This window comes from Echiichthys vipera, assembly GCF_963691815.1.
Source record: "Echiichthys vipera genome assembly, chromosome: 18".
In the NCBI taxonomy this organism is placed as follows: Eukaryota; Metazoa; Chordata; class Actinopteri; order Perciformes; family Trachinidae; genus Echiichthys; species Echiichthys vipera.
In genome coordinates this window covers 5,316,554-5,343,022 of record NC_139843.1, presented here as the reverse complement: position 1 = coordinate 5,343,022, position 26,469 = coordinate 5,316,554, and the positions used below count along the sequence as shown (strand labels likewise).

The following is a 26,469-nucleotide window of genomic DNA, read 5'->3' as shown; positions in this document are numbered from 1 at the left end:
GATGGATTGGTTCGCATTTTCTTTGCTTATCCATCTGGGAACTCTCCTTCTGAGATCTTTTGGGAAGGGGCGAAAATCCTGGTTGCTGATTGGATAAACCATCTGTCTATCACCAACATACGTGCCCAATCAACCAATCAGAAGCGTATGACGTACTAACCACGTCGAGGCAAAGCTCAGAAAGTAAAAAACATGTGGGTAAAAGATATTTTCCCTTTGTGTTTAACGTGAATTTACGGATCAAAGACCCAATTTCAGGAGCCCGGTCCGTATTCCAACAGAAGAGTTAGCGCGCGGCTTGCTCCATAGCTGCTCATCTCATCCGTGGAAGCCGCCATGTTGTTTACACTGAACAGTCGATTCACGTTTCATCACTAAAATCGGCCTCAAAACCAACGCTGATTGGTTCGGTCTCTTGGTAAAATTCTCCAAATCTTCTCTGTCGCGCGTAACCAGACTGATCTGAGAGTGAAATACAATGGAGCTCGCGAGATCAGGATGGTCTCACGAGTCTAGCCTTCGCCATCCCCAGGAAAAAAAAGGTAGATTGTGCAAGCAGATTATTACGACGTTAGTGCATTGTGTATATTACATTTGACAACGTTAATCATGTGTTTAAATGGCATGTGTTTAAATACGGTAGCAGGTTCATAAATGTCGGTTTGGGGACTTTGGGTCTAGGATGTGATGGAGTCTGATGTGGTCGCTTTAAGCATCCGGCTGATCGGTGTGGTGTGAACACTCACATACTGCAGTACGGTCTCTTCTCAAAGCCTTTGTAGGTCGTCATGCTCAGGGCCATCTTGCATACCTCGCAGCTGAAACAACCTTTGTGCCAATACTAGAGGGAGCAGAGAGGCAGAGATACAGTGCCAAAATCCTTACTGAGTCTCACTTAATGGTTAAACCACTGCATTTTGGCATCACCTTAAAGAAAGGACTTTAATGTAACTTGCAGTGACAGAGTGGGAACATTCCTGCACAGCTGTGACAGATGGTTACAGTGCAAAGTTACTACATGAGCAGGGACGGATTATGAGACAACGGGCCCCGCGGCTCGGACGTGTAAGAGCCCCCCCCCCCCACCCTGATACCCAAGCTCAGAGTCTCAAAGAGGTTATGTTTAGATGATTGATCGGTATGTGTACATTTTTGATAGTTTTGCGTCAATTCTTCAGTCCTTTAGCGTCTCTTTGTGGGTTCTTTTGCATCGTTTTCATTTTGTCTCAGTGTATTGTGTATGTTTGTGGTCATTAAGCGTCTCTTTGTGGGTTCTTTGCATCTTTGTCACTTTGTCTCAGTGTATTGTGTATATTTGTGGTCATTTAGCGTCTCTTTGTGATTATTTTATGGGCTTTTTCAGCTACATTTTTTTCAGTCTGTGCTCAGTTGACCCCTTCAGTAATCCATCCACACACATGAGAATGACTGTTTGTTTAGCATGCATATTAAAACCCTTGTACTACTCCATCTCCCCCAGTAACCTATTTAGATGATTTATTTGATTTGGTTAATGTCCAAATAGGAAACATCTTAATGCCACAAAATAAGAATAATGCATGAAAGTTGCATAAAAACACTTTCTCATGAGGTGTTTAATCAGATAACTTTGCTTTGATTGTGTCTTTAAGTGCATTCAGTTGACCTGGACTGTTGCAGCAGTCAGACTTTTGTCTTCCTCTGGTTGTAGTGACATTATCAAAGTCTGTCTGATAACCACAATGACACACACACACACACGCACGCACGCACGCACACACACACACACACACACACACACACACACACACACACACACACACACACACACACACACACACACACACACACACACACACACACACACACATGCACAAAGTGTTTATGTGCTCTAAATTTCCGGATGTGGTTTCTCCCCTCATCACTCTCTCTTAGTGTGTATTTGTGTGTGTTTTTGTATACGATAACAAGTGTGTGCGTGCGTGTGCGTGCGTGCGTGCGTGCGTGCGTGTGTGTGTGTGTGTGTGTGTGTCTGTGTGTGCGTGTGTGTGAGTATAGTCAGCCACAATCAGCCAGATCATTTGAAGCATCACAGAGAGGATACTGTGGCATTAGGTCTAAAGGTTTTGGGGAGGTTAAATAAGATGAACACACTTATAACAATCACTTCTAATGTTACAAAACAGCAAGTTACACCAAAGGCAACATCACAAAAGACATTCAGACTTTTCATTTTAATTCCTGAATCAATTAGTCAGAATAAATACTGCTCACTCCAATAACATAAATGGAAAATACCAGCGTGCATCATGAACACTTGTGCTTTTGCAGAAGTTTGAATTCACCTGTAACAAAGGAGGTTTTACACTGAGGCACTGCTGCATGTACTTCTCCCATCACTGCCCTTATTGTCTACTACTAATATTAAAACAGGACTATTATAGACTGCCTCTCTATGGATATAATGGATATTAATGTTAGACTTGTAGGACCTTACCTTGTCGAGGCAGTTGATCTTCTCTGTGGGGTAAACTGGTTTGTTGCATCTTCCACAGGGAGGATTCATGTCGACTGGAACTCACTGATTAAAAAGTCACAAAATAAAAAAAAATATTCAGAAGTCAAATACGGGACGTGATGCGCAGCTGGGACACGAACCCTCCTCCTCTTCTTCCCCTGCAGACACTTCCATTAATATACGGACGCGACCTCAGGGAGGAGTCGAGCAGAGGAGTCTCCACGGTGCCTTCATGAACAGTCGGATATTTGGGTGTTCACTTGTTGCGTGTGGGTGAGAAATACAGTTACAATACAGCAGTGGTGTCAAACTCCAATTCACAGTGGGCCAAATTTAAAAACAGGGACAAAGTTGCAGCCAAACTCAATATTTACTAAAAAAAAAAAGACTGAAAATGTGCATGTTTTCCCTTCTCTCCAAATGTGTAATGTTGAACCTTTCCAGTGCAGGTCCTTGTTCTTGTCGTGGTGTTTCGTCTTATCTCTGCAGACGAGACAAACAGTTCTTTACCTTCAGACATAGATCATCTGCCTCCCACCGCTGCTGAAAGCTCCTGTCCTCCATCTTTCTTTGGGTCATTTTTGGGGAGGGGTGGATTCAGTGTGTCTGCAGAGACTGATAGCATGGATGCTCATGTTTGCTAACAGAAAAGTAGACGTGGATGTGCTTTATACTCAGCTCTCAGAGAACCTTGATATGATCTTGGGGCCAAATATAATTACACTGCAGGCCAGATTTGGCCCACGGGCCTGAGTTTGACACCCCTCAATACAGTGTTCATCCTCAAACTAGTCCATGATAGTACCTTATGTATCTATTTATGTTATATGTGGACCAGTTATTTAGTTGGTTACTTTGTCTGTCATGGGTTTTGGGAGGGATAGTGGGATTTATGTTTTTATTTAGGTTCTCTACTTTAAGGCAGAGAGGTATTGACACAATGTACGAATGTCGCACTTCTTCTTCTTTGACCATCTGCTAATTCAATAAAAAAGTGGAAAAGAAATAAGCTGTGATACCAATTGATATGACATGATGTGAAATCTTTATTTCAGACTAAAAGTCCATAAAAAGCAAAGGACAAGTACAATGCAACAATCATAAAAAACTCAGCTTATATACAAACAACTCAGCCAGTGCATCCTCAGGCTGGAGTTACAGCGATAACGACCCAGAGTGGGATTTACAAGCACCACAATGATACTGTTCCCAGATCCCTCCAGTCGTTTCATATATTTGAACATACGATTTCTTAGAGTGCATGGACTGTGCTCACTCCTGCAGCGACAAACAGCTTAACCATTTGTAGCTTAACCATAAATGGGCGGTGTAAAGAAGTGTACACTATGCTTTGAACAGAGCTACCTTGACCTTTGATGAACAGAAGCTGAACTTGCGTGCAATGGTGTTTGCATGAGTGTACAGTTCACAGCATTGTCTATACACATCATCACTGAAATGATCATTTATAAGATGTCCATGATATTTAGTCCTTCTACATATCTCAAGACATTTGCCAGAAAGTTTGAACACGAGAAAATTGAGCCGATTATCCTGCTTGGTTCTACATATTAAACAGCACTTTTGCTTGCATTATATTTAATGTCATGTTTTAATCCAGACTCAGTGCAGATATTAAGTAGTTGCTGTACTTGGGCTAATAATGACCAGATCATCTGCATACATAGGATGTTTCACCAGCACTTCGCCGATCATGCAGCCTGTGTTACAGGCTTTTAATTGGATGGACAAATCATTGACAAATAAATGAAATATAACCCTAAAGGAGGCGGATCTACCCATTTAATCTGCATCTTCTGGTGCGTATTACAGTAGACAGAAACCATCTCAATAGACCCATTCACACCCCGTTGGGTTGGCTTCAGAAAATAGCTTCCTTTACTCTATCAAACGCTTTGGAAGCATCGATAAAGCACATAAGGACAAAAGAATCTTTGGCCACTATTTCCTTAAGTGCATATATACACATGTCTGTGCCATGCTTTGGTTTAAAACCAAATTGATCGTCAAAGATACAAACTTACTCTTTCAAGGAGGATTCTTTCAAAACCTCTAGACAGTATTGTATCAAACGATCTATGTTTATGCAATTTTGAGTAAAGATAAAGCGTGTAAAATCAAAAAATAAAGTGTTTGCCCATGGTTTGATTTACACATCCCAATTAGGAGCTGTAAATAACTGGGTTCAGTGGAGTACCTGAAGGTAGCATCAAAGGGAATCCGTGATAACCTTAAAAGGAGCAGACACTTACTTTCAATATTAGAGAAATATCCTCACCGTAATGTACAACAGTGACACCAAATATATAATATATAGTGCTATAGACACGTACATTAAATACAAAACTATCACCTTGACGACAAATCAGAAAAAAACTGTGAAAAGATAAAAACCTAAAGGATAAAGTCCTCAGTTTCAGTTTCAGTTAGTGGATTTTGGCGCCATCTTCCGGCGAAGGACGAACATTACCACGGCTATTTTTCCCACTGTTAACGTAAGCTAAGTGCTGACGTGACGTTACGATTTAAACCGTACAGTTAACCGTGCTAACACGTCGCAGTACGGTAATACAATCAATAAAAGACCTTTATAATGCGACTTCATAATCAATGTAACTCACACTGTGTCCATGTTTAAAAACTGTTCGCTCCCTCTGTACAAAGCATCGGGGGTATAGCTCAGTGGTAGAGCATTTGACTGCAGATCAAGAGGTCCCCGGTTCAAATCCGGGTGCCCCCTCTTTTTTTTTAACCGTTATTATGCGAATCAATAGCAGCATAATTATATATGTTCATAACATATTATAATTATGGTGTTTTGATTCGCTACTTAACCGTTAATATATGCAGTCCCTCTATGTTGGAAGCATTAATATAAAGAAACTATGTATATTTCTTAACAGCATGGCACCTCACCTTAAATCAGACCTCACATATGTTCGTATGTTTCACTCACTTTTATTTTCATCCCTTTGAATTTTATAATCGATTTAAACCATTTTATTATCAATGATAGCATCACTTGGACTATCCCACCCACCCTTCTTTAAAATGGTACGGTCCACCTGCATCACCTTTTCAGACGTTGATGCAGTTTAAAAGTTTTTCCAGTCGGTTTATTTATGTCTTATTAATTTCACTATATTCGCTTTAATGAGCTTCCTTCTAACTGTAAGTGATGTTTTAACATAATTACTTGTTTCTTCGTCATTTGCGAAGTTATAATTGGAGGTTTGCTAGCAGTGGTTATGCTAATTATGACCATTTAAGAGCAATTAGCGTTAGCATCTGTGCTAGCTAACTTCTAACGTGTGCAGAGTATCTTTTAACCATGAATCAGATGTAAACAGATGTTAATTAGTAAACTACAAGCAGTCAACGTAACATGGTTTGGTGTCAATCTTTCATTTGGGATCAGTTTGTAGTTTGTTTACTTTTTAGTAGTCTAATGGCTCCATCGTGTGGCAGTGCTATTAATTCTGATTTTAGCCTTTCATGCTTTTCTGTATTTGTTTTATTTACTTGTCATTCATAAAACTAATGTTGCTAGGAAACAAGATACTTCTTCAATTATAAAGATTTACCTAACAACAAGGATAAAAGGTATGTTTTCAATCCTCATGCATGGCACAGTTCATGTTCAAGGTAGATGATCCCTTTTTACCTTTTAAAATAAATATGTTTTATTCAATTCATATGTTATTAGTATGTTAATATGTATTGCATACAAACATAAGGATATTACAATGCAAACCTACCATTCAGGTGAGGATAGTTTGGTTACTTTCGTTACTTTTAATCATCCTCTACCTTGAACATAAACTGTTTAAGGTAGAGGATCCCTTTTTATCTTTTAAAATGAATATGTATTATTTAATTAATATGTTTTAGGTAGAACAAAGAGAAGGGGTGTTACATACAAACATAAGGATATTACAATGCAAACCTACCATTCAGATGAGGCTAGTTTGATTACTTTCAATACTTTTAATCATCATTATGCCTGTGGACATGTGGTATTACAAGTTACCTGGAAAAGAGATCCTCTACCTTGTACTTAAACTGTTTAAGGTAGAGGATCACTTTTACCTTTTAAAATAAATATGTATTATTCAATTAATATGTTTTAGGTAGAACCAAGACAAGGGGTATTACATACGAATATAAGAGTATAACAGTGCAAACCCACCATTCAGGTGAGGATAGTTTGATTACTTTTAATACTTTTAATCATCATTATGCCTGTGGATGTGTAGTATTAAAAGTTTTAATGTAAAAAAGATTAAAAGCCAGTATTAATGTGCATGTAGATAAAACAGTGTACCTGGAAAAGGGATCCTCTACCTTGAACATAAACTGTTTAAGGTAGAGGATCCCTTTTTACCTTTTAAAATAAATATGTATTATTTAATTGATATGTTTTAGGTAGAACAAAGACAAGGGGTATTACATACAAACATAAGGATATTACAATGCAAACCTACCATTCAGATGAGGCTAGTTTGATTACTTTCAATACTTTTAATCATCATTATGCCTGTGGACATGTGGTATTACAAGTTACCTGGAAAAGGGATCCTCTACCTTGTACATAAACTGTTTAAGGTAGAGTATCCTTTTTACCTTTTAAAATAAATATGTATTATTCAATTAATATGTTTTAGGTAGAACAAAGACAAGGGGTGTTACATACAAACATAAGGATATTACAATGCAAATCTACCATTCAGGTGAGGATAGTTTGATTACTTTTAATACTTTTAATTAATCATTATGCCTGTGGACATGTAGTATTCAAAGTTTAATGGAAAATGATTAAAAGCCAGTATTAATGTGCATGTACGCAGATAAAACAGTGTACCTAATGGCACCCACCTGACAGTGACCTGCATCTTTTCTTACTTAGTCATTTTACCTCAGTGGCTGATGTGCTTGCTCTAAAAAACGAGGCCGTTATAGACATTTGTTTCGACTCTTCATCAAACATGAGATAAATATCAACACTCACCACCAACAGCTTTTATTAGAAGACACTTTTAAACAGAAAGGGTTAAAAGAAAAACTCTCATATCTTGATGTTGTCTCTAATATTCATCCAAACAACATTTCTCCAGAGAATTCAAGATGATCATTATATCACTATCAGTTACATAGCTAAATATCTGTTATAATGAACCAGTCAATGGTTGCGTTTCAGTTCCATGAAAGGGAAAAACAAACAGAATAAAAACAGAGACGTATTGTGAAGTTGAGCTGTATGTTGGTTTGCAGTATGAAGGCTAGTTCGATTAATTCCCTGACATCTGCTTGCATTGACAGATATGCGTTTGCATCTCATAATTTCTGTACAGTCTGCTTCCTCTCAGACCACGATGGCAAAGAGCAAAAGACAGAGAAAGCTGGCAAGAGCAGTTACAGTAAACACTGTCCAGCCGCCAAAGTTGAAGTAGGGGGCGCCCTGTGTCGACGGTCGGCCTCATCTTCCGTATTCATCCCCTTGATATACCTTTGCAATCCCCAAGATGGTGTACCCTTCTTCTTCTGACCAAGTCCAGGACTCTTAGCAGCACTGCTCAGCTTCAATGAAGCCTTCCTTTTCGTGACCCCCGAGCTCGACCTCGGCGTAACTGGAGTGACAGCCCTGGTTGCGGAACTTCATGGAGGGCCAGTAGTTATTGGTGCGTCGCTACGAACAACAGACAGTAGTCGCTAAAGGCCAGGCAGCAGACAAACTATGCAGTGGTGGAGGAGGTATTCAGATCCTTTCAAAAAGTGCTAATACCACACTGTATAAAAACTGGTACATGTTAAAGTCCTGCATTGAAACTGTTACCTAAGTAAAAGTTTGTAGGTAGAAACAGGAAAATGTACTTTGAGTATTAAAAGTTAAGGTAAAACAGAGAAATGTCCCTTGTGACTGTTAAATCAGGATGTTATTCTTATTAATCATGCATTTGTAAAAGCAGCTTTTCACTGTTGCAGCTTTAACTACTCTCTGCAGGACTGCAAATAATAATTATTTTCACTCTGGATGAACCCGCGGAGTTCTCAGAGCCCAAAGTGACGCCCTCACAATGTTTGTTTTGTCCGACCAACAGTACAAACAATGAATTACAACCAGTGGTGTAGTGGAGGGAATACGGGGTATATTATCCTGACAGTTTACAGTATACCCACCTATTATTCTGGCCGTTTACAGTATAGCCACCTATTATTCTGGCAGTTTACAGTATTTTCACCTATTATTCTGGCAGTTTACAGTATACCCACCTATTATTCTGGCAGTTTACAGTGTACCCACCTATTATTCTGGCAGTTTACGGTATATTCACCTATTATTCTGGCAGTTTACAGTATACCCACATAATATTCTGGCAGTTTACAGTATATTCACCTATTATTCTGGCAGTTTACAGTGTACCCACCTAATATTCTGGCAGTTTACGGTATACCTACCTATTATTCTGGCAGTTTACAGTATATTCACCTATTATTCTGGCAGTTTACAGTATACCCACCTATTATTCTGGCAGTTTACGGTATACCCACCTATTATTCTGGCAGTTTACAGTATACCCACCTATTATTCTGGCCGTTTACAGTATATTCACCTATTATTCTGGCAGTTTACAGTTTACCCACTACCGTCATAACCACCTCATGAACTACCACCACACCACTGATTAAAACACTTAAAATGATTAAAAAGGCATGCAAAAAAAATCCTCAGATTTGTGAAGCTGGAACCATGAAACGTTTTGCAGGAATAATAACGATTATTCAAATAGTCGCCAGTGCATTGTCTGTCCATCGCCCAATCCATGAATCTACCAATCGTGTCAGCTGTGCTTTTGTAAACGTTTGGGACATTTATAACTAGGTTTACGTCATAAGAAAGGAGTGAAAATGCAAAAAGTACCTTACTTGAGTAAACATACTTACCTCGGCAAACATGACCGTCCACGTGAGATATCTTTAAACAGGAAAATAAACCGTTGACTCCACAGAACGTATTCATTAGTTTTCCTCACCTGCATGAGGTAGAACGGTGGAGCAACTGTCGGGTGTGTGTTGATGTAGTAGACAGCCAGTAAGGTCAGAGCGACAAGCAGAACCAGCGCAGCCACCACACCTGCTATGATGGCCGTGTTCTCGGTTATCCCCGAGCCCTTGTGGTTCGGTGGACCCGTCTGTGTATCTAAAAGGAGGGAAAGCAGTGATTTCTGACTTTTATTCATACAGCACAACACGGTCAGCACGGTTCATCCAAGAGAAAAAACAGAACAAAAGAAAAAAGGGTGTATCTGTGTTGCATTATGTGTGTGCATAAACTGTGTCAAACAAACAGTTTAATAACAGCACGGTCAGCCAACCAATAAATGGACAAATAAAGGCCCAAACAGCACTCAGTTAGCTTGTAAAAAATATCAGTGAGGTGGTTAAAAGGCTAAGGCCAGTTTAATACAACAAGCAACTTATTTCATAGCCAGTTCTTTTTGATAACAAAAGTGCTGAGATCTGGGAATATGAGAATCACTATAAAACCCAGCATGGGAAAAAATGAGCAGTCAGACAATCAGGCAGCGTGGAAACTATCCAACAGTGTCGCCAAACGCTGTAGGTTGTTTTGTTTGGAGACAAAATAATCGCTCATTGCACAGGTCGTGTGTGCAAGACTGAAGAAGGTGAGACAGGTTGAACCAGGACGGTCATTACCATGTGAACAGATGATAGCAACCTTCTGAGGTGTAGGCCCCTTCTGACCCGTATCTATGAGGCTGATAACCACCGATAAAGCCCATGCAATGGAGTGATCACGTTCCAAACATTGATTTTCTTTTAAATCATTACGTCAGACATTAAATGTATGTGACTGTGTAAATACCAGGGAAAAACAATGGAAACAGTACTAAAAATTCATTGTTCTCCAGGATGATTCGAGATGAACCTTCACTGACAAACCTCACTGTCTGTTTCCCCCCTAGAGTCTTCTTCAGAGGAGTCTACCTTTAGTGACGGGCTGCTCCTCGACCACTGCTGAAGAAGGTGTTGGACCCGGAGAAGACTGGTTGTAGGGGCTCATAGATCCCTCAGGTAGTACGGGGTTGTAGTCCTCACATGTGCCTTTTGCCTGAGTGAATGCCCACAGGAATGACTCAAGACAGCATCAAACAGCTGCTCTTTTTTCTGCTCTATAAATGGGAAAATGTGTCTCACCTCTTCAGGGCAGTTATAGTCTAACCACTCCTGTCTGTGCCGGTCGATACCGTCAGAACATCTGAAACGTAGAACAACATGAGAAGAGCCAGGCTCTCTGCGGCTTCATTACCAGATAGATATCAGAACTTCATCCTAACCTTTGAAGTGTGTTGCACCAGCCGCAGCCCGTTGTCAGGTTGGATGTAAGGCAGAGATCGCAGGATGTGTGTTGAAGACAAGCTGAAGGAGTGAGACACACAGAGTCGTGGAGTTAGAGAGGTCAATAATGAGGCTCTCGTACTAAGGCCGGTTTGTTAAGATACTCACTGGGCAGAGGTGTGAACTCAAAAGCGGATCTGTTAACGATCTTCGTGGTGTCGATCTCGACGCGATGATACTCGTAGATCGTACGCCGGTTCGCTTCTTCAAGACAGAAATAAAATGTTACTGAGTTTGCAAGGTTTAGGATTCTGCTCTGTGTGGTTTAAAGGTTTCTCTGAATGGATTTAAAATAAATCAAATCAGTGGGAGAGTGGATCCTCCTCCATTTGAGAGATCGGAGGTTCGATCCCCAGCTACCCCGGTCCACATGTGGAGGTGTCCTTGGGCAAGACACTGAACCCCGAAGCCCATATCTGAGAAACTGACAATGACCCATTTACACAAATTAACTTGTATTTTATATTTGCAAAAAATGTTATAAATGTCCATGAAGGTTAACTCAAATGTGCCTCACACAAGGCTCTTTAAAAACTTTCATTGCTCAGTAAATATAAATTTCAGTAAATAAAACATGGTTCCAAACTGGAACCATGTCTATATGGGCTCAAGTCTTTTCTTTGGGCTTTTACTGGATCAGGTAGGACATTTTCTTATGAAAAGTTGGGTTTTCTTTCTTATAATGTTTCATATGGGATTTATGTGTTATAACAAGAAAAATATGAACAAATAGGAAGAAACAGAATTGAGAGACACTATATTGTCTTTGTCACAGTGGCAGCAATGCTTGTCCAAACATATTAAAGTGTTTAAATAAAGGTACCTGGGAGCTGTGAGGAGAGGAGTGCCATGAAAGCATCAGACAGTCCTACTTTCACTGGGTGCTCGGTGGAATTCATTTGCTCCACCGGTAAAGAGATCTGAAAGTTAACAGCAGCGTTTGTTTTCACAGATGTAAAAGTGTAAAGATGACCACAAAGCAAAGAAAAAAGAAAAACAGTCCATTTGAAGTCCAAGACTTACGACTCTGTAGTTGAAAACAATGGTTCCATTTCTGTGGAGGACCGCCTGGAAAGTAAAAGGTCCTTCAGCCTCTCGGTCCTTTAGCTGCACTTTGTCCCACTGCACCACAAATACATTACCTGAGCGGAGCAGGATACAGAGGCTGGTCAAAGAAAAAAAAACTCCCAAACACGACAGACTTCACAGACGAGCTCCTCACTTACCGTTGTCCGAGTACCTCACTGTGGAGTTTTTGGAGAAGCTGGGGTCAAAGTTGGCCATCAGGGGAGCGATGTACTGTGTGGCGGTCAGCATTCGATGAGTAATCTCCCCCATGAAGATGAATCCTGGGGGGAGAAACACAGGCACAGATGTTATTTATTTATTTTTATTTGAGCTTTATTTTACCTGGCAGGTCTTTAAGAACAAATTCTTTTATTGTTTTTATCAATACGGCCTGAGGGAAGGGGTTGGGAGCTTAAAACACCTCGCATCTTTGCCGTCATTTACAGCAAACTGTCTGCTTTTTTTAATATATATATATATATATATATATATATATATATGTGCTGTAGTTTAGGGCTGCATGATATGAGGAAAATATGCGTCATGTGATAACGCTGGCAAATATCACGTTAACGTTATTCATTCATTCATCTTCATGTCCCTGTTGGGGTCGTGGGGGCTGGAGCCGATCCCAGCTGACATGGGGCGTGAGGCGGGGTCCACCCTGGACAGGACGCCAGTCTATCGCAGGACACATGGAGACGAACAGAGACGGACAACCATTCACACCTACGGGTGATTTAGAGTCATCGATGAACCGAACACCTGCACGTCTTTGGACTGTGGGAGGAAACCGGAGAACCCGGAGAAAACCCACGCAGACACGGGGAGAACATGCTAACTACACACAGAAGGGCCCCAGTCGGGATTCAACCAGGAACCCTTTTGCTGTGAGGCGACAGTGCTGACCACCACACCAACGTGTCGCCCTGTTAATGTTATCACTTGCGATAAATAAACAGATAGTAAGGTTTTCACAATACCAGAATTTTCAATACAATACTAGCATTCATACAGAAATTCAAACAATAGCCATGTACATAATGTGCTGTTAGCAGCTGTTTATCATGACGTATAAATGTTGTCATGATTCTTTGCATAATGTTGAATCAACAAATAACTCTCTCTCTCTCTCTTGCGTGATTATTTTCTTTGGGGTGAAAAATTTAGGCCGAGTCTTTAAGCAATTAAAATCATCGAAAAAATGAAGACATTTACAATTAACCACATTTATTATAGCTGGTATTCCTGAATATTTCCCCGGTACGCGTTCAATCTCCTGATTGGAAGAACAAAGTGGATGAGCGCTGCTGTGAGGTCGTAGAAGTAATGTAAAGGGAAACTCACCACCAGTCGCTACGATAATTTGTCTCAAGTGGTGTCCGTAAAAAGGGAAATCAAAGGAAAGCGCCACTCTCTGTTGAAAAGAAAACATATCAGACATGGCTGGGAGTTAAATCAGAGTGTGTGTGTGTGCGTGTGTGTGATCATCTCACCGCTGCCTGTCGGTGTGCATTGGACAGAATGCCGTGGATCTGGACTTGGCTCTTGTGCAGGGTGTTCAGATTTACCCACAGGTCCTCGGTCCGTCTGTCTGTGGGACCATAACTCTGCCATGTGTAGTACCGCTGGGAGTCCTCCTTAGAGAAACAAGCCACTCATTATCAACGTTTTCATATGCCATTATTCATGAGAATCCATTTGATTTGAATTATTCATGATGTTGCACTTCATGTCATTTTGCCATATAATTCTTAAATATTTGTAGGTACTTCTTACGGTTGAATGATGTGAGGAGAATATTTGATTGCAACCAGATTTGTGATTGTATTTGAAATTGCAGTTATATCCCAGAAATGAACCCTTATAGACCTGTATTGTATGGCATTAGTGGTGTACTCGTGTTTTGTGTATATACTGCAGACATGGTCATGTAGAGGGCATAATAACACGACGACAGCCCAGAGTTTTGAAGTTAGGTCAACTCACAGAATTGTCTACAGCTAAGTGAGGGCCGAAACATGGTCCACACATGTACGTGAACGCAAAATCTGTGAGCTACGCAAGAAGGATTTCAGATGTTTTGATTGCAGTTGGAGCGTTGACACTAGGGCTGCAATAGCATGAGATAACAAGAGACAGCTGGACCCTTCTGTGTCACTATTTGAGTCACTATTTGAGTAATTTATCACAAACTCCAAATAAATGCTCAGCTTTTCAGCTTCTCAAATTTGACACTTTTCTTTTCATAATTAGTAAAAATAGTATCAGACATTTATCGGACATTTTCACTGTTTTGTGACATTTTTTCGACACAGCAATGAATTAGTTAATCTACAAAATAATCTGCAGATTAATATATAATTAAAGTTATTGTCAGTTGTAGCCCTGAATTATATTCCATATTTATATATTATTATACTCTTGTATTAAAAGAAAGAAATGAATGTTTGTGAGGAAAGTACGTTTACCACCTTTTACCTGTTTATTCTAATCGTTGTCTCTTTCCTCCACAAACCTCGAGAATCATTCATAGTTTCATCATCATCCTCCTGAAAACCTTTGATTTACTTTAATATTATCTTATCAATACATATATTTATTTTGTGTGCATGTTTTTTTTTCAGACATTTTGCACCCCGACATGATTAAGGGTCGTTGTGACAGTGAATCAGGCCATCGGGGTCGCACCCTACGAGGAGTCACTGGGTGGAAGAAGTTGTAAGGTAAGACAAAAACAATCAGCGTCACAAAATCATGTACTGTTATGGAGACTTTTCCACTTTTTGATGCAGCGTGACCTGCTCATAAATCAAAGACGTAGAACCAATCAAAAAGGGGTTAAAGGAGATGTCTCGTGTTGGGAACCACCACAGCAGACATCTGGGATTTCTATCTATTTCTGTCCAAACACTTCCACTTGGGGGAGCTGTTTACACATTGCACACGACGCTGTGACTTCCTACTGATCGCCATTCTTGATGGCATTATTAATGCACGCCACAGTTGAAGGTGACAGAGAGCAATGGTTCTGGGGTTTAGTGTGGGCTCAGAAAGTGGAGCAGTTAAATGCAGCACTCTCGCTGCTTCTCTGGCTGCTCCATATACAGCAACTGACCCACTTTTTTCTCCCATCTCCATTGCCTGACACCAGCCAATGTTTTCTAGAAGGGGGGCGTGGGATTTCTAGGTGAGGAGAAGGGAACGATCGTGTACTTTTCCCTCACAGCCGACTGATTTATGAAAGAGATTCCCATTGGACAAGAGGTGGAGAGTTTTTGAAGTCGGGATCAGACCTCCCCCAAAAAAGGCAACAAAGGGGTTTCATGTGATCTTGTCCAAATGAGTCATTCACAAGCACATGCACACGCGCACATTACTCGCGCTTAAACAAACACTGTAAGTTGGCAGGACCAGGCTGTCGTCTGTTTTCAATTTGAATTGGAAGGAGAGGAAATAGAATAAAAAGACGTACAACACAATTTATTTGGGTTAATTCAAGTAAAAGAAGAGTCTGGGACATGAGACACAAATAAATCATCACACTCAAATGAACACACACACACAGATGCCAAAGCTTATGAGTGGAAAATGGCACAGGACAAGTCCACCTGACAGAATAACAATAACCTCCACTCAAAGCTTCTCTAGCTCGTGTAAAGATGATGACCCTGTAGTCGGATTAAAGCATCTACAATGTAGATTAAATACCGGCTTTTTTAAACCTGATAATAATCTATGAGTTCCACTTTATTCATTCACAACATTTGGTTGAATGCATTGTTTAAATATGGGTTTGTTGCATATGTGCTGTGCTACAGTGGAAAGCTTGAATGTCAGAGCAATGATGGACTAAGCAAAGTGTCAATTATTTGGATCTCACCACTATGCGGGTCATGTTGTCAGGCAGAGTACTGATATCAAGTCCTCCTCCTCCTCCTCCAGTGTTGCGGGCTTCTCTGTGTTTGTGTGGGGTCTGCTGGTTCCTCTTGGTTCTGTGAAAACCGGGTAGATCCCCATCAGTCTGCAGAGGAGTCCCACTCAGTGCATCTAGAACAAGACAGGCATTATGGTGACTGAACAGCTAACACATGTGTGGGCCTTGCATGCAGAGACATCTCTTGAACGGTGCACGGCCAATGTGTTATGTTCTTCTAACGTTTTCTTCATGCTGAAGTAACTCTGTGATTGACCATTAGGTGGATACGCACACACCGTCGGCTCCCCAACAGATCGAGCACCAAATTCTGAATTCAAGTCTTTTGAGAAAAACGTGGTCATTGAATACCTGTCCATGATTTCAAAATGTGTGAAAAGACTTCTTTTGTTGTCTTTGAATACTGTACAAACCAGACAAATCTGCCATGCTCATGTTTCATTTGCTCTGGCGTCGGGATACGTCTAGTCTCCCTTCCATTCAGACAGATCTAGAGCCGACCTGGTAAAATGCTAGAACAAAGCTACTTAATGTAACTGGTGTTTTCCGTCCAGTGAGACTTACTAGGTTCACAAAACTCTGACCAAACTGTCAAACTAGGAAGTACTAATCAAATATGAATGAAGATTCTGTTTCTGTATTACCCATTTATCGTCTAAAATGTTTTTCAGAAACACTTTTGAGTGACCCAGCCTCAGACCCAGACCCAGCTGGTCTTATTGGTTGTACACTATTTCATGTTTAGTTGGTCTGACTGGGTGTAAGTCAGGTTTCGTTAGAGTTATTGGTTGTAGGTTATGTTTCGCTGGTCTTCTTGGTTGCAGGTCACATTTTTTGGTCTTGTCGGTTGTAGGTTAAGTTTCGTTGGTCTTATTGGTTGTAAGTCGGGTCTCGTTGGAATTATAGGTCGGAGGTCATGTTTCATTGGTCTTGTTGGTTGTAGATTAGGTTTCGTTGCTCTGATTGGCGGTAGTTCATGTTTCGTTGGCCTGACTGGTTATAGGTCACGCTTCATTGGTCGTAGTGGTTGTAGTTCTTGTTTCGTTGGTCTTATTGGTTGTAGATTGGGTTTCGTTGCTCTGATTGATGGTAGTTCTTGTTTCGTTGGTCTTATTGGTTGTAAGTACTGTAGTGTCTCGTTGGAATTATCGGTTGTAGGTCATGTTTCGTTGGCCTGACTGGTTATAGGTCACGCTTCATTGGTCGTATTGGTTGTAGTTCTTGTTTTTTGTTGGTCTTACTGGTTGTAATTCAGGTTTCGTTGGAATAATTGGTTGTAGGTCATATTTTGTTGGTCTTGTTGGTTATCCAGAGCCATTATAATCTGCACAGTTTATGACACTCCTCTAAAAACAATGATGAACTGTGAAGTTACACACTAATACGTATTATTTAATTAGTCGGTACATGCCAGGCAGGTTTTCAAAGGGAATTGGAACAGTTTTAAAACCCTGCGGTCAAATCTGCTCATTATTGGTCATCATAATTTCGATCATTAACGGGCAGACATGTCCTGAGAAAATGTAATCCATGTTTAGAGAAATAACTTGAATAAAGACAGAAAAATGGATTCATGTGTGCATTTTCTTTGCATGTGTTATGCAGAAATAGTGCCACGATTCCTTTTTCAATTTCTGCAATTTTAAACTCATAATGTGGCGTGTGTGTTTTGGCTGGAGCGTAGGTGGTTATTAACTAGCCTACTTGTGAAGCATGATACAACCTTCATATAGTGCCAATGTTCTTTATTGGCCAACTATTCCTGTGGGTATTCACGTCTCTGCCGACCACCTACTGTACATCTGTGTGGGTTTTCTTTTCATCTGCTCAACAGATCACAGATGGATGTTTATATTTTTCACATTTGGGACTTTTCTTTTGGTTCTTTTTTTATAGTAAATTGATCCATGACTCACTGTCCTGTGCACATTTTTGGACTGAGTTGTGAGATCGGCAGAACTCCCTGATAGTTCAGCCGGGTGAAGCTCTCTGTTGTTTTCCTACTGGAGAATAAGTTGAAGGTTAAATTCAGTTTGTTGTCTAGATTTTATTGGCGCTGTTAGTTCAGTGATCTGAGCTATTAAGTTACAGCATGTTTATGAACATCTTGAGAGGGGAAAGGACAACAGAGGTTCAGACACCCACTCTTTCTTTTTAAATTGTGTTTATATGACCAAACCCTAGGTCCAGTCCACATACTTTTTTATGGTTTTGGTCTGGAGCTCTTTTTCTTGGTTTGGCTTAGTATGTTTGTTCTACTTTAAAATCGTAATGTGCCAGGATTCAATGATGATTTTGACAATAGTTTGCTTCCGGCACTGCTGTGGCAACAGTTAGTCCCTTTCCTGTTTTTAACATGACACCTTGTGCAAAACCAGGTCCATAAAGGGAATGTTTTCCCAGTTTGGTGTTGAAGAATTTGACTTTCCTGAACAGAGCCCTGACCTGAACCCCATCCAACACCTTGGGATTGAACTGGAAAGCTGACTGAGATCCAGACCTGATGATTGCCCAACACCCATGCTGGACCTTCATGCTCTTGTGGTTGAATGGGAGAAAATCCCTGCAGCCAGGTTCAACAACATTTGGTGGAAAGCCTTTCCAGAAGAGTGGAGGCTGTTATAGCAGTGGATTAATGCCCATCATATTGCCTATGCATTACCACATTGCCATGAGACAGGCCTGGATTAAAAGGGGTAAAATATCCTTTAACAGTTACACTATGGGTGTAATGTTTGGGTGTACCTTTGACCTACGTGGTCAAAAGTACTGGTTATTCCTCTGCTTCAACAAAAATGTGATGGCGAGATTGCATATTTGGACTCTTTGTTTGCTGTTTGTTGGATAAAGCCGATAAAATGTTAGTAGTTGACTGTTAAAAGAACAGTGCAGCGCTTTGGGAAATATGCTGATTTGCTTTCTTGCAGCGGATCAATTAGAGGAGACGTACAATATCATGCTCATGTCAGCTGTTGTAGCTGTAGTCAGTTAGCTTAGCATGAAGACTGGAAACAGGGTGCAACTGCTAACCTGGCTTTGTCTAGAGGTATCAAAACCAGCGTTCTAGCACCTCTAGAGCTCACTGATCAACACGTTACATCTTATTTGTTTAATCCATGCAGTGAACAACAAGTTGTGGTGATTATACGTGGGACTATTTCTTGTGTGCTGGGGTTCATCGCATTTGGATTTAATTAATATTTCTGTTGTTATAGGAGTAAAATACACTGAAAAAAGAGACGTAAGAAAACAAAATGGGACAAGAGAAAGAAACATAGAGATGTTAACTCACACACACACACACACACACACACAAACACACACACACACACACACACACACACACACACAGGGGAGATGGCTCTAATGAGGAATCTTGTGTGATTACGGTGCAGAGGAAGCTATTTCCACGGCTTCGGAACAAGAGGCTCCTAATTGGGTCAGATTTGCAGCGCTCATCATCACCAAACAGCTGAGGAGGTGTCAAACAGCAGGGGTGAAGAAGAGCTTTGAGGAGGAGGAAGACTGAAAGTGGCAGATCAGGGACTGTGCAGTAGTTATTAATGAATGTACGTCCTTTAGCAGTGCATACTTCTTGTATATGATTGTGCATACATGTTTCTGCATCCTTTACACTTTACAGGGCACTTTCAGAGTTTACTTTACAAACATCAAGCTCCTTCCCGGAACATTTCTAACCTTGTCTAACTGTCTGCATGTGGGTCTGGATGGACTTCCAACAAAAAAAAAAGGCTAAAAAGAGTTCAAGAGTGGGCTGGACCTGGCATAAAGACATGAGTTAAGATGACTTCCGTAGCATCAGGTCTGGCAGACACATGTGTATGTGAAACCTGCACTGGGAATGTGCAAACTGGAGCAGTAGAAACATCTTGGTGAACTTGAAATGGGGCCCAGAAATCCAACAACTGAAGCGACAGATGTGACAAATTTGCTAGTGAATAGTGAGCTGTAGGAGTCCTACAACCCCTGAATTTACTTTTCATTTGTGCACTTCCAGTTCACTTGTCTCAGTCAATGGGTTTTTCAGATAGATAACTAAAATAATGTCTGGGTTAACACAAGCTTAAGAGATTTTGTTCTACAACATAAAGTATGTCAGTTAATATCCCACTAGTGAGTTTTGAAGCTTGTATATATCTTTAACGGGTGTTTGCTAACAAGTGGCTAAACAAACCTCATCACACCGTACAAGCAATATGAGTTGGAAGCTAGTGGGTGGTGTGGTTAGTTTAGCCCAACATTAGCTCTTTCTGCTGGCGGTTGCATTTATGCTTCAAGCTAAAGTTGCCTCAATGTTCATCTGTATCTATCATAAACTTTCGTTCGCCACAGAGCTCATTTTCTGCAATAATCAAAACGGAAAAATCCCTCTGGCTTCTGTGTCAAGTGATCGCGGGCTACACTGACTTCGGGGTCAACCTACAAAAATACATCATCCCTGCAGTGATCTACGGCGGGCAGTTTAACAGTACACTATGGTGCCCTCTCTGTTAGAGTAAAATGCATGGCAATTATTGTGACAGCCTTCTAAATTCAGAATATTCCTGGTAATCTCAAGGATGATGTCAATTTAGACAAATTTAGATTTCCGGCTGTTTAATCCGACATATCTTGCAGTGCCAGGAGTGTTAACCCTGAATGAGAATTAAACCTCTTATGTTGCAGACTCATTTTGAATGATTAACAAATATTGAGATGATCACACCTGCAGCACTAGTGTCTGCATTGCAGCAACCGCCTCATAAAACTAGTAGGTGTAAGGAGTCACATCAAACTAGGACACAGCATTTTGAACCATATACAGTGGATATACACATTGTGTTCATTCATCCCTTTGTGCCTCCCACACACCTATTTCCCAATGCCCTGATCTCTGAACTGTGTGGCATTCTTTCATTACTTGTTTTTATGTCTTTAGCAGAATTCAGACTATTCAAAGAAACACAATAGGTCACAGTTTTACTATTTGAAAGCAGATTTTGAAGGCTAGACAGCACCTGGTACAAAACAGACTAGACGAAATAAAAAAGCCACGTTTCCTCAACGGAGACAAGAGCTAAATGGTCTTTCAGTCTGTTCAGCTGGATGAAGTCCATGGATGAAAAATAAATTTCCTCTGAAAATAATCTCTGTTTTGGGCTAAATGCACAGCACTTTGAAGTTCAAATACAGGCGAGGATACACTGAGGGCGCAAAGGCGTGCACTTGATCCCGGAAAGGAAAAGCGAATTATCTACAACAACAAAAAAAGTACATAAGGCCAACATCTTTGCTCCAGAGACAGAAGAAGAGAGTGAACCATTATGTACTGTCCAAACAAAGCAGGGGAGACATGATTAAATCTCACGGTCTTGACCCCGTAGCAGTCGTTTGTGTCAGGACAAGGATTAGCGAAGCACCTGCAGTCTTCTGGCAAGAAGAATCATTAGTGGAGCAGTAATCACCGCTATGCATGTCAGTGTGTGTCATTACAGTTTAGCACAGTGGTTTTATTGCGGTTGGATTTTTAAACGGTGATCTGTGTTAAAAACCAGCCTGGAGCTTATGGCGTGGGAGGAAGCCATTTGGCACCTTTACCCTCAGAGGAACAGCAGTAACCATAACAGACAATCACAAACACTGGCAGCTGGACTGATAAGGACCCAGAAAAGAAAAAGAAAAAATGTGGCGTTCAGAGGAATAGAGACAAGTGGATCCGGCTCAGTTTATAAAATGTGTAATTTACTGCCATTGAGTTGTTTCTTGTTTACGTTTGGAACAGATTTTTCCATATTTAGTGCAGCTGACACGTCGTTTCAGCTCGCAGAGGATGTTTGTTCCAGTTGTATTTCACAGTATTTATAGTTTTCATAATAGATTATTTTACAATGAGAAATGTACAGTAGCTCCTCACTGATCGATCTGTGTGAATCATTCTTACAGAGGTGAAAAAATCCCTTCTAATCCCACGTCTGTCAGAGAACAACAGATTTGCAGCTTTATGTTTGGAAGCTACATTTACACCATGAGATTATCAGGCTAACTGTTGTCCTTATTGTACCGAAGGAAGTAAGAGTTGGACTACAGAGTTATTTATTCAGATGAAATAATAAGGCTCTGAAGATATCAGAATCAGAATCAGGTTTATTGCCAAGGAATGTGCATTACAAGGAATTTGCCTTGATTTGACGGTGCTTACATGGAAACAGACATGAACATATTGACTTGGTTGCAACCTATTTCATGGCATTTGTAACTCATTCATGTCATTTGTCTGCAACCTCAGAGCAGCCTGTCGGATCAAATCCTTCAATGTGAATCAAGTTGTCTTCATGTTGCTCCTAAACGTAGCTTCTCTGTTATTTCGGGCAGTAATCTTGAACTGTTTAAATCTTCTTTCTAATTTATTCCATTGTGTTGGAATAAAACGCTGCACACAAGTGTTCATTATTTACGGTCTATCACTTGTAATCTGCTTAAATGAAAGGTAATGTCTGATTTAAAGGTAGCTTTCCCTAAATTTCGGTATCGGTATCAAATGATTTATGCATTTTAAGATGCCTGCTACAACAATTTAAAGCCATAACTATCATCTACTCTACACTTTTTGTTGTCATGCCAGAATGCATAATATTCTAATCTATGGAAGATGGGAACACATCTGGACATTAACGCTGGTATAACCAGACATGTTGACTAAGCTCTGTGTAGTGAGTAGGGATCTTGATGCCCTGCTGAACTGTTGAGGTCACACAGCCGGTCATGCCACCTGTACTGGGAGGTACCAATTGGAAAAATAACATTTTACACTGTTAATTACTTTTGGGGTGGCGATACGGACTTTTAGCCAAGCAATGTCGGCCTGTGTTTTCACTCCACCACTTCTGTTCAGACTGAAATACCTCAACAACTACTGGACGGATTCTGCTATAGTTCTGTACAGACATTCATGGTCCCCAGACAGTTCATCAGAATGACTTTGGTGATCCCTCAGCTTCTTAGCTATGGTGCCACCAGCACCGGTTTTGAGTGATGGCTGTTCAGGATGAATTGTAATAACTTGAACAGTCTGACTTTTGTCTATCTATTTTAATTTGTCCAATACTTACTAATGGCATGCCTATCAGCCTCAACTTTACTTTGTGTTTACAGCTAGTTGGCAAATGTAGAATGCTAACATGCTAAACCAATACGATTAACATCATCAAGTTAAAATTACCATTGCAAGTGGGTAAGCATGCAGACGTTTGCATTTAGTTCAAAGCACCTGGGTGGCTCAGTACAGCCTCACACAGCTGCTAGCATGGCAGCGGACCCTTAGTCTTGTTTTTATTAATCGCCAACCCAACCTGTGTTTGCACATGAATGTAAGAATAAATAGGTATTGCACAGATGGATTTGAATCCACAAGTTGATATCCTACATGCAGCGGACACATGGCACAGACGCCTGATCACACCAGCAATTTTAGCGGCTACATGTCACACCCATCCATCATGCAGGTGAAGTAAATTCCAATGGCATGACCTTTTTGAGAGAACAGGGACAGCCATGCAACCAATAATGTGTGACTCTGCTGGAGTATTGATTGCCCTATAAAAGAGATACTGTACATCCCTTTCAATCGAGGTGATTGAGGATGTCACTGCAGAACCGCCTATTTAGCGAAGACTTGTTCCACTTTCTGGCATGAGCAAGCACAACGATATCAGGCTGTGGGAAAAAGACACTAGGGACACTTGGGGGTGAAGATGAAAACTTGAACTGAGTTTTTTTTTATAGTGGTAAAGATGAGCGTGGACATTTTGCCAGTTAAGTTTTCTTCTGTTAGGGGGGTATCTGCCTCTGCTCCGTGCACAGTGTGTTGGGTTGCCCTCTGCAGAGCCAGGCCCCTGATCAGAGGAACTGGGACCACAGGATAGGCCAAGAGAAACTGGAGCACTGCTGATTGTCAGAGGAGGAGCAGCAGCAGCGGAAGAACGGGGGCTGGCTAAAAATAATGCATCTCCAAGGAGAACAAAAATACATACATGTGTGTATGCTCATACACACACACGCGGGACGATGGCATACATAGACAGGTGATGCACAGAAAAAACAACGCACATTGTTTAGGGGTGTTTAAACACAATTTGAGATGAGATAAAGCTACATAGAAAAGCAAGAAACTTTAGTAATTTAAGTATTATGGGCTCAGCTGCTGCTCTCATTGACTATTTCTGCTTTTATTTAAAAGATGCCTGCTTGAATGAAAACAGCACTCAAGATTTAAATGACTGGTTAACCTCAAACATTCATCTGCAAAAATTCAGGATTTCCGTTTCAAATAAACACCAGACATTTGGTTTTTCAAATCGGAAATACAGAGGTTCTTGGAATGGCCTAAGAAAATTCAGAGACACACACACACACACACACACACACACACACACACACACACACACACACACATATGTTCCCCTTGTGACTGACAGAAAGAAATGTCAAGGGACCCGTAAGCTTCACACATTACTTATGAACACACAGCAAATCCACGCAAAAGTGCTCTATAAAAAAAGTTCACACTCTCCTTTTGCCAGAGTTCGTGGCATTCAGGTCATAAAATATTCCCTTTAACCTGTATTTTTGGAAGCCGTCTTTATAGTGTATTTTGAAGAAAGACTGTCAAAAATGGTGTTAATATTAGAAGACGTGTGAATACCTTGGCATTGAAGCACAGGGACTTACCTTCATGCTCCTGAGCCCAGACTCTTCCTAGCTCAGCCTGGGAGAGACAGATGAGGAGAACAGCACAAAGCCCCATGTCCAGCCGACTCTTCTCCCTCCTTTATTACTCCTCTCTTCTTCTTTTTCTTCTCCCCTGTTTCCCCCCCTCTCACTTCGCTGCGAAGGAACGGGGGCGCCTCACTCCTCCACTCCCCTGCCTTTTTCGTCGTCTCTCTCTTTGCCTCTGCTCTCCCACACGACTGGTTTTTCCTCACCTCAGCCAAGGTTTTCCTGCTTTTCTCTCCCTCCTCTGTCTGCCTGTGTGTCTCTCTTCTCTGCTTTACGTCCTTGTTTTTAGCCCTTTTAGAGTAACCTCTGGGATGACTGGTCCATGGCAGGAAAAAAAAGAGTTGACAAACCTTCAAAGTGTTGCAGAGTGAGGTGTTTTCTCTTTGCTCATTATTTTTCTACGCGTTGCTCATTATTTTTCTACTCTTCACGCCCGTTTTCTGTCTCGTTCCTCGCGTTTGCCTCTCGGTTTCTCTCTCTAACAGAGCTCTGGATTTTTGTAAGACTTCCACAAAGAGAAAATATTTATGTATTTCCACATTTTTTTTCCTTCCAAACTTAAAAAAAAGGGGGTTGGAGTTGGGAGGAGCATGTCTCCCCCATGTGGAAGCATGCTGAACCAAAACAAATGTGATGTTGTTAAATGGTTGACATTTTGAGCAGTGCCCCCTTTGGTTTGTTTGAAGAAAGATGACATTGTTGAATATTAAGTTTACCCCTTTATTTGATTTTCTTTTACAACTGAGCTCATTATAGAGTCACATCTAATTTGAATTCCCTTCAAATCTATGCCGAAGAGTTGTTCCCGTTCACACAAATTAAATAAATTGGAGTATACCACTTTGAATTTTCTTCTTTTTATTGTTCTATATCCACTTTGAAAGGATTTGTTGATGTGGTTGTTGTAACAATGATCCAGATACCAGCATTTATGTGTTTTAGAAGTGACACTTAAGAACTGATACTTGTGGAAAAACTGCTTAAAAAGAGCCAAACACGCCAATTTTTATGACCTTGTCCTCATTGCAGTCTGGAGGATATATCTAGGGTAGTGACGGGGGTTATCAAGCAGCCTCGGATGTGCGGTTTCCTGGCGCCAGTACTGTAATTAATACATTAATTTCAATGGAAACTGACCAGAGAGTGTTTCTTTATTCATCAAATTGGCGCTGTTGGCAGGATCCCAACACAGCTGGACACGAGTAAGTGTAATAAGGATTTATTTCTTCTTCCCCTTTTGCCACTTTATGAGATCAGAAAGAGAAAATATTACTATTTGACACAAGCAGTGCGAGTCACTGAACTGTGTCATGAACTGTTAAGACACTGAATTGTTTTTGAAGAGCTTCTGGAAGATTTACACGCTACCTCTGGCACAGCAGAGTCCATAGGAGCTTAGTAGGGAGATGCCGAAAGTAAAGCGAGCAGCGAGGAATCCACAGTTATTTAATTCGGTAAATTCTCAAAGTCCACAGATGCATTAATAGTATTGTTTGACCTGTGTTGCTTGCGTAGTTGATCGTTTTTCAGGAACACTAGCACATCTGTTGCATCTGTTTCATGAATTGTTTTCCAACGATCATCCATCACTGCTGACCAGTAAGTAACACGCGGCCTCTGTACGGGGTCTAATGGCAGAATCGTAAAGTATTGGACAGAATTTAACGTTTATAAAAAAAAAAAAAAGGCCGAAACACCTTCAACAAAGACACACAAATATACACAACCGTAGAGTTGTGGGGCGGTGTGCAAC

General features: G+C 40.7%; 2 protein-coding genes across 4 annotated transcripts in view; both read right to left on the bottom strand.

Moving 5' to 3' along the window:
- LOC310961310 (LIM and SH3 domain protein 1-like) overlaps positions 1-2,620 on the bottom strand; it is a 10,563-nt gene extending 7,943 nt beyond the window's left edge. For both annotated transcript variants that reach the window (XM_083933334.1, XM_083933335.1), the window contains exons 1-2: positions 2,477-2,620; positions 747-841 (exon numbers count right to left, since the gene is read on the bottom strand). In XM_083933334.1, the coding sequence (XP_083789460.1) occupies positions 747-841; positions 2,477-2,545 (164 nt within the window). In that variant the 5' untranslated portion in view covers positions 2,546-2,620. The remainder of the gene's footprint in view (positions 1-746; positions 842-2,476) is intronic.
- Positions 2,621-7,577: 4,957 nt separating this feature from the next.
- Positions 7,578-25,185, bottom strand: LOC310961312 (plexin domain-containing protein 1-like). 2 transcript variants are annotated; one of them, XM_083933338.1, is made up of 13 exons: positions 24,669-25,185; positions 15,888-16,054; positions 13,501-13,644; positions 13,352-13,421; positions 12,163-12,285; positions 11,960-12,078; positions 11,760-11,856; positions 11,045-11,140; positions 10,876-10,957; positions 10,736-10,796; positions 10,526-10,649; positions 9,550-9,716; positions 7,578-8,204 (listed from the first exon to the last, which is right to left on the bottom strand). In XM_083933338.1, the coding sequence occupies exons 1-13, from the start codon at positions 24,742-24,744 to the stop codon at positions 8,079-8,081; spliced, it is 1,452 nt and encodes a 483-aa protein (XP_083789464.1). In that variant the 5' UTR covers positions 24,745-25,185; the 3' UTR covers positions 7,578-8,078. The 2 variants fall into 2 exon arrangements, with proteins under 2 accessions (XP_083789464.1, XP_083789465.1); XM_083933339.1 differs by having other exon boundaries at positions 13,501-13,641.
- Between the last annotated feature and the right edge of the window lie 1,284 nt (positions 25,186-26,469).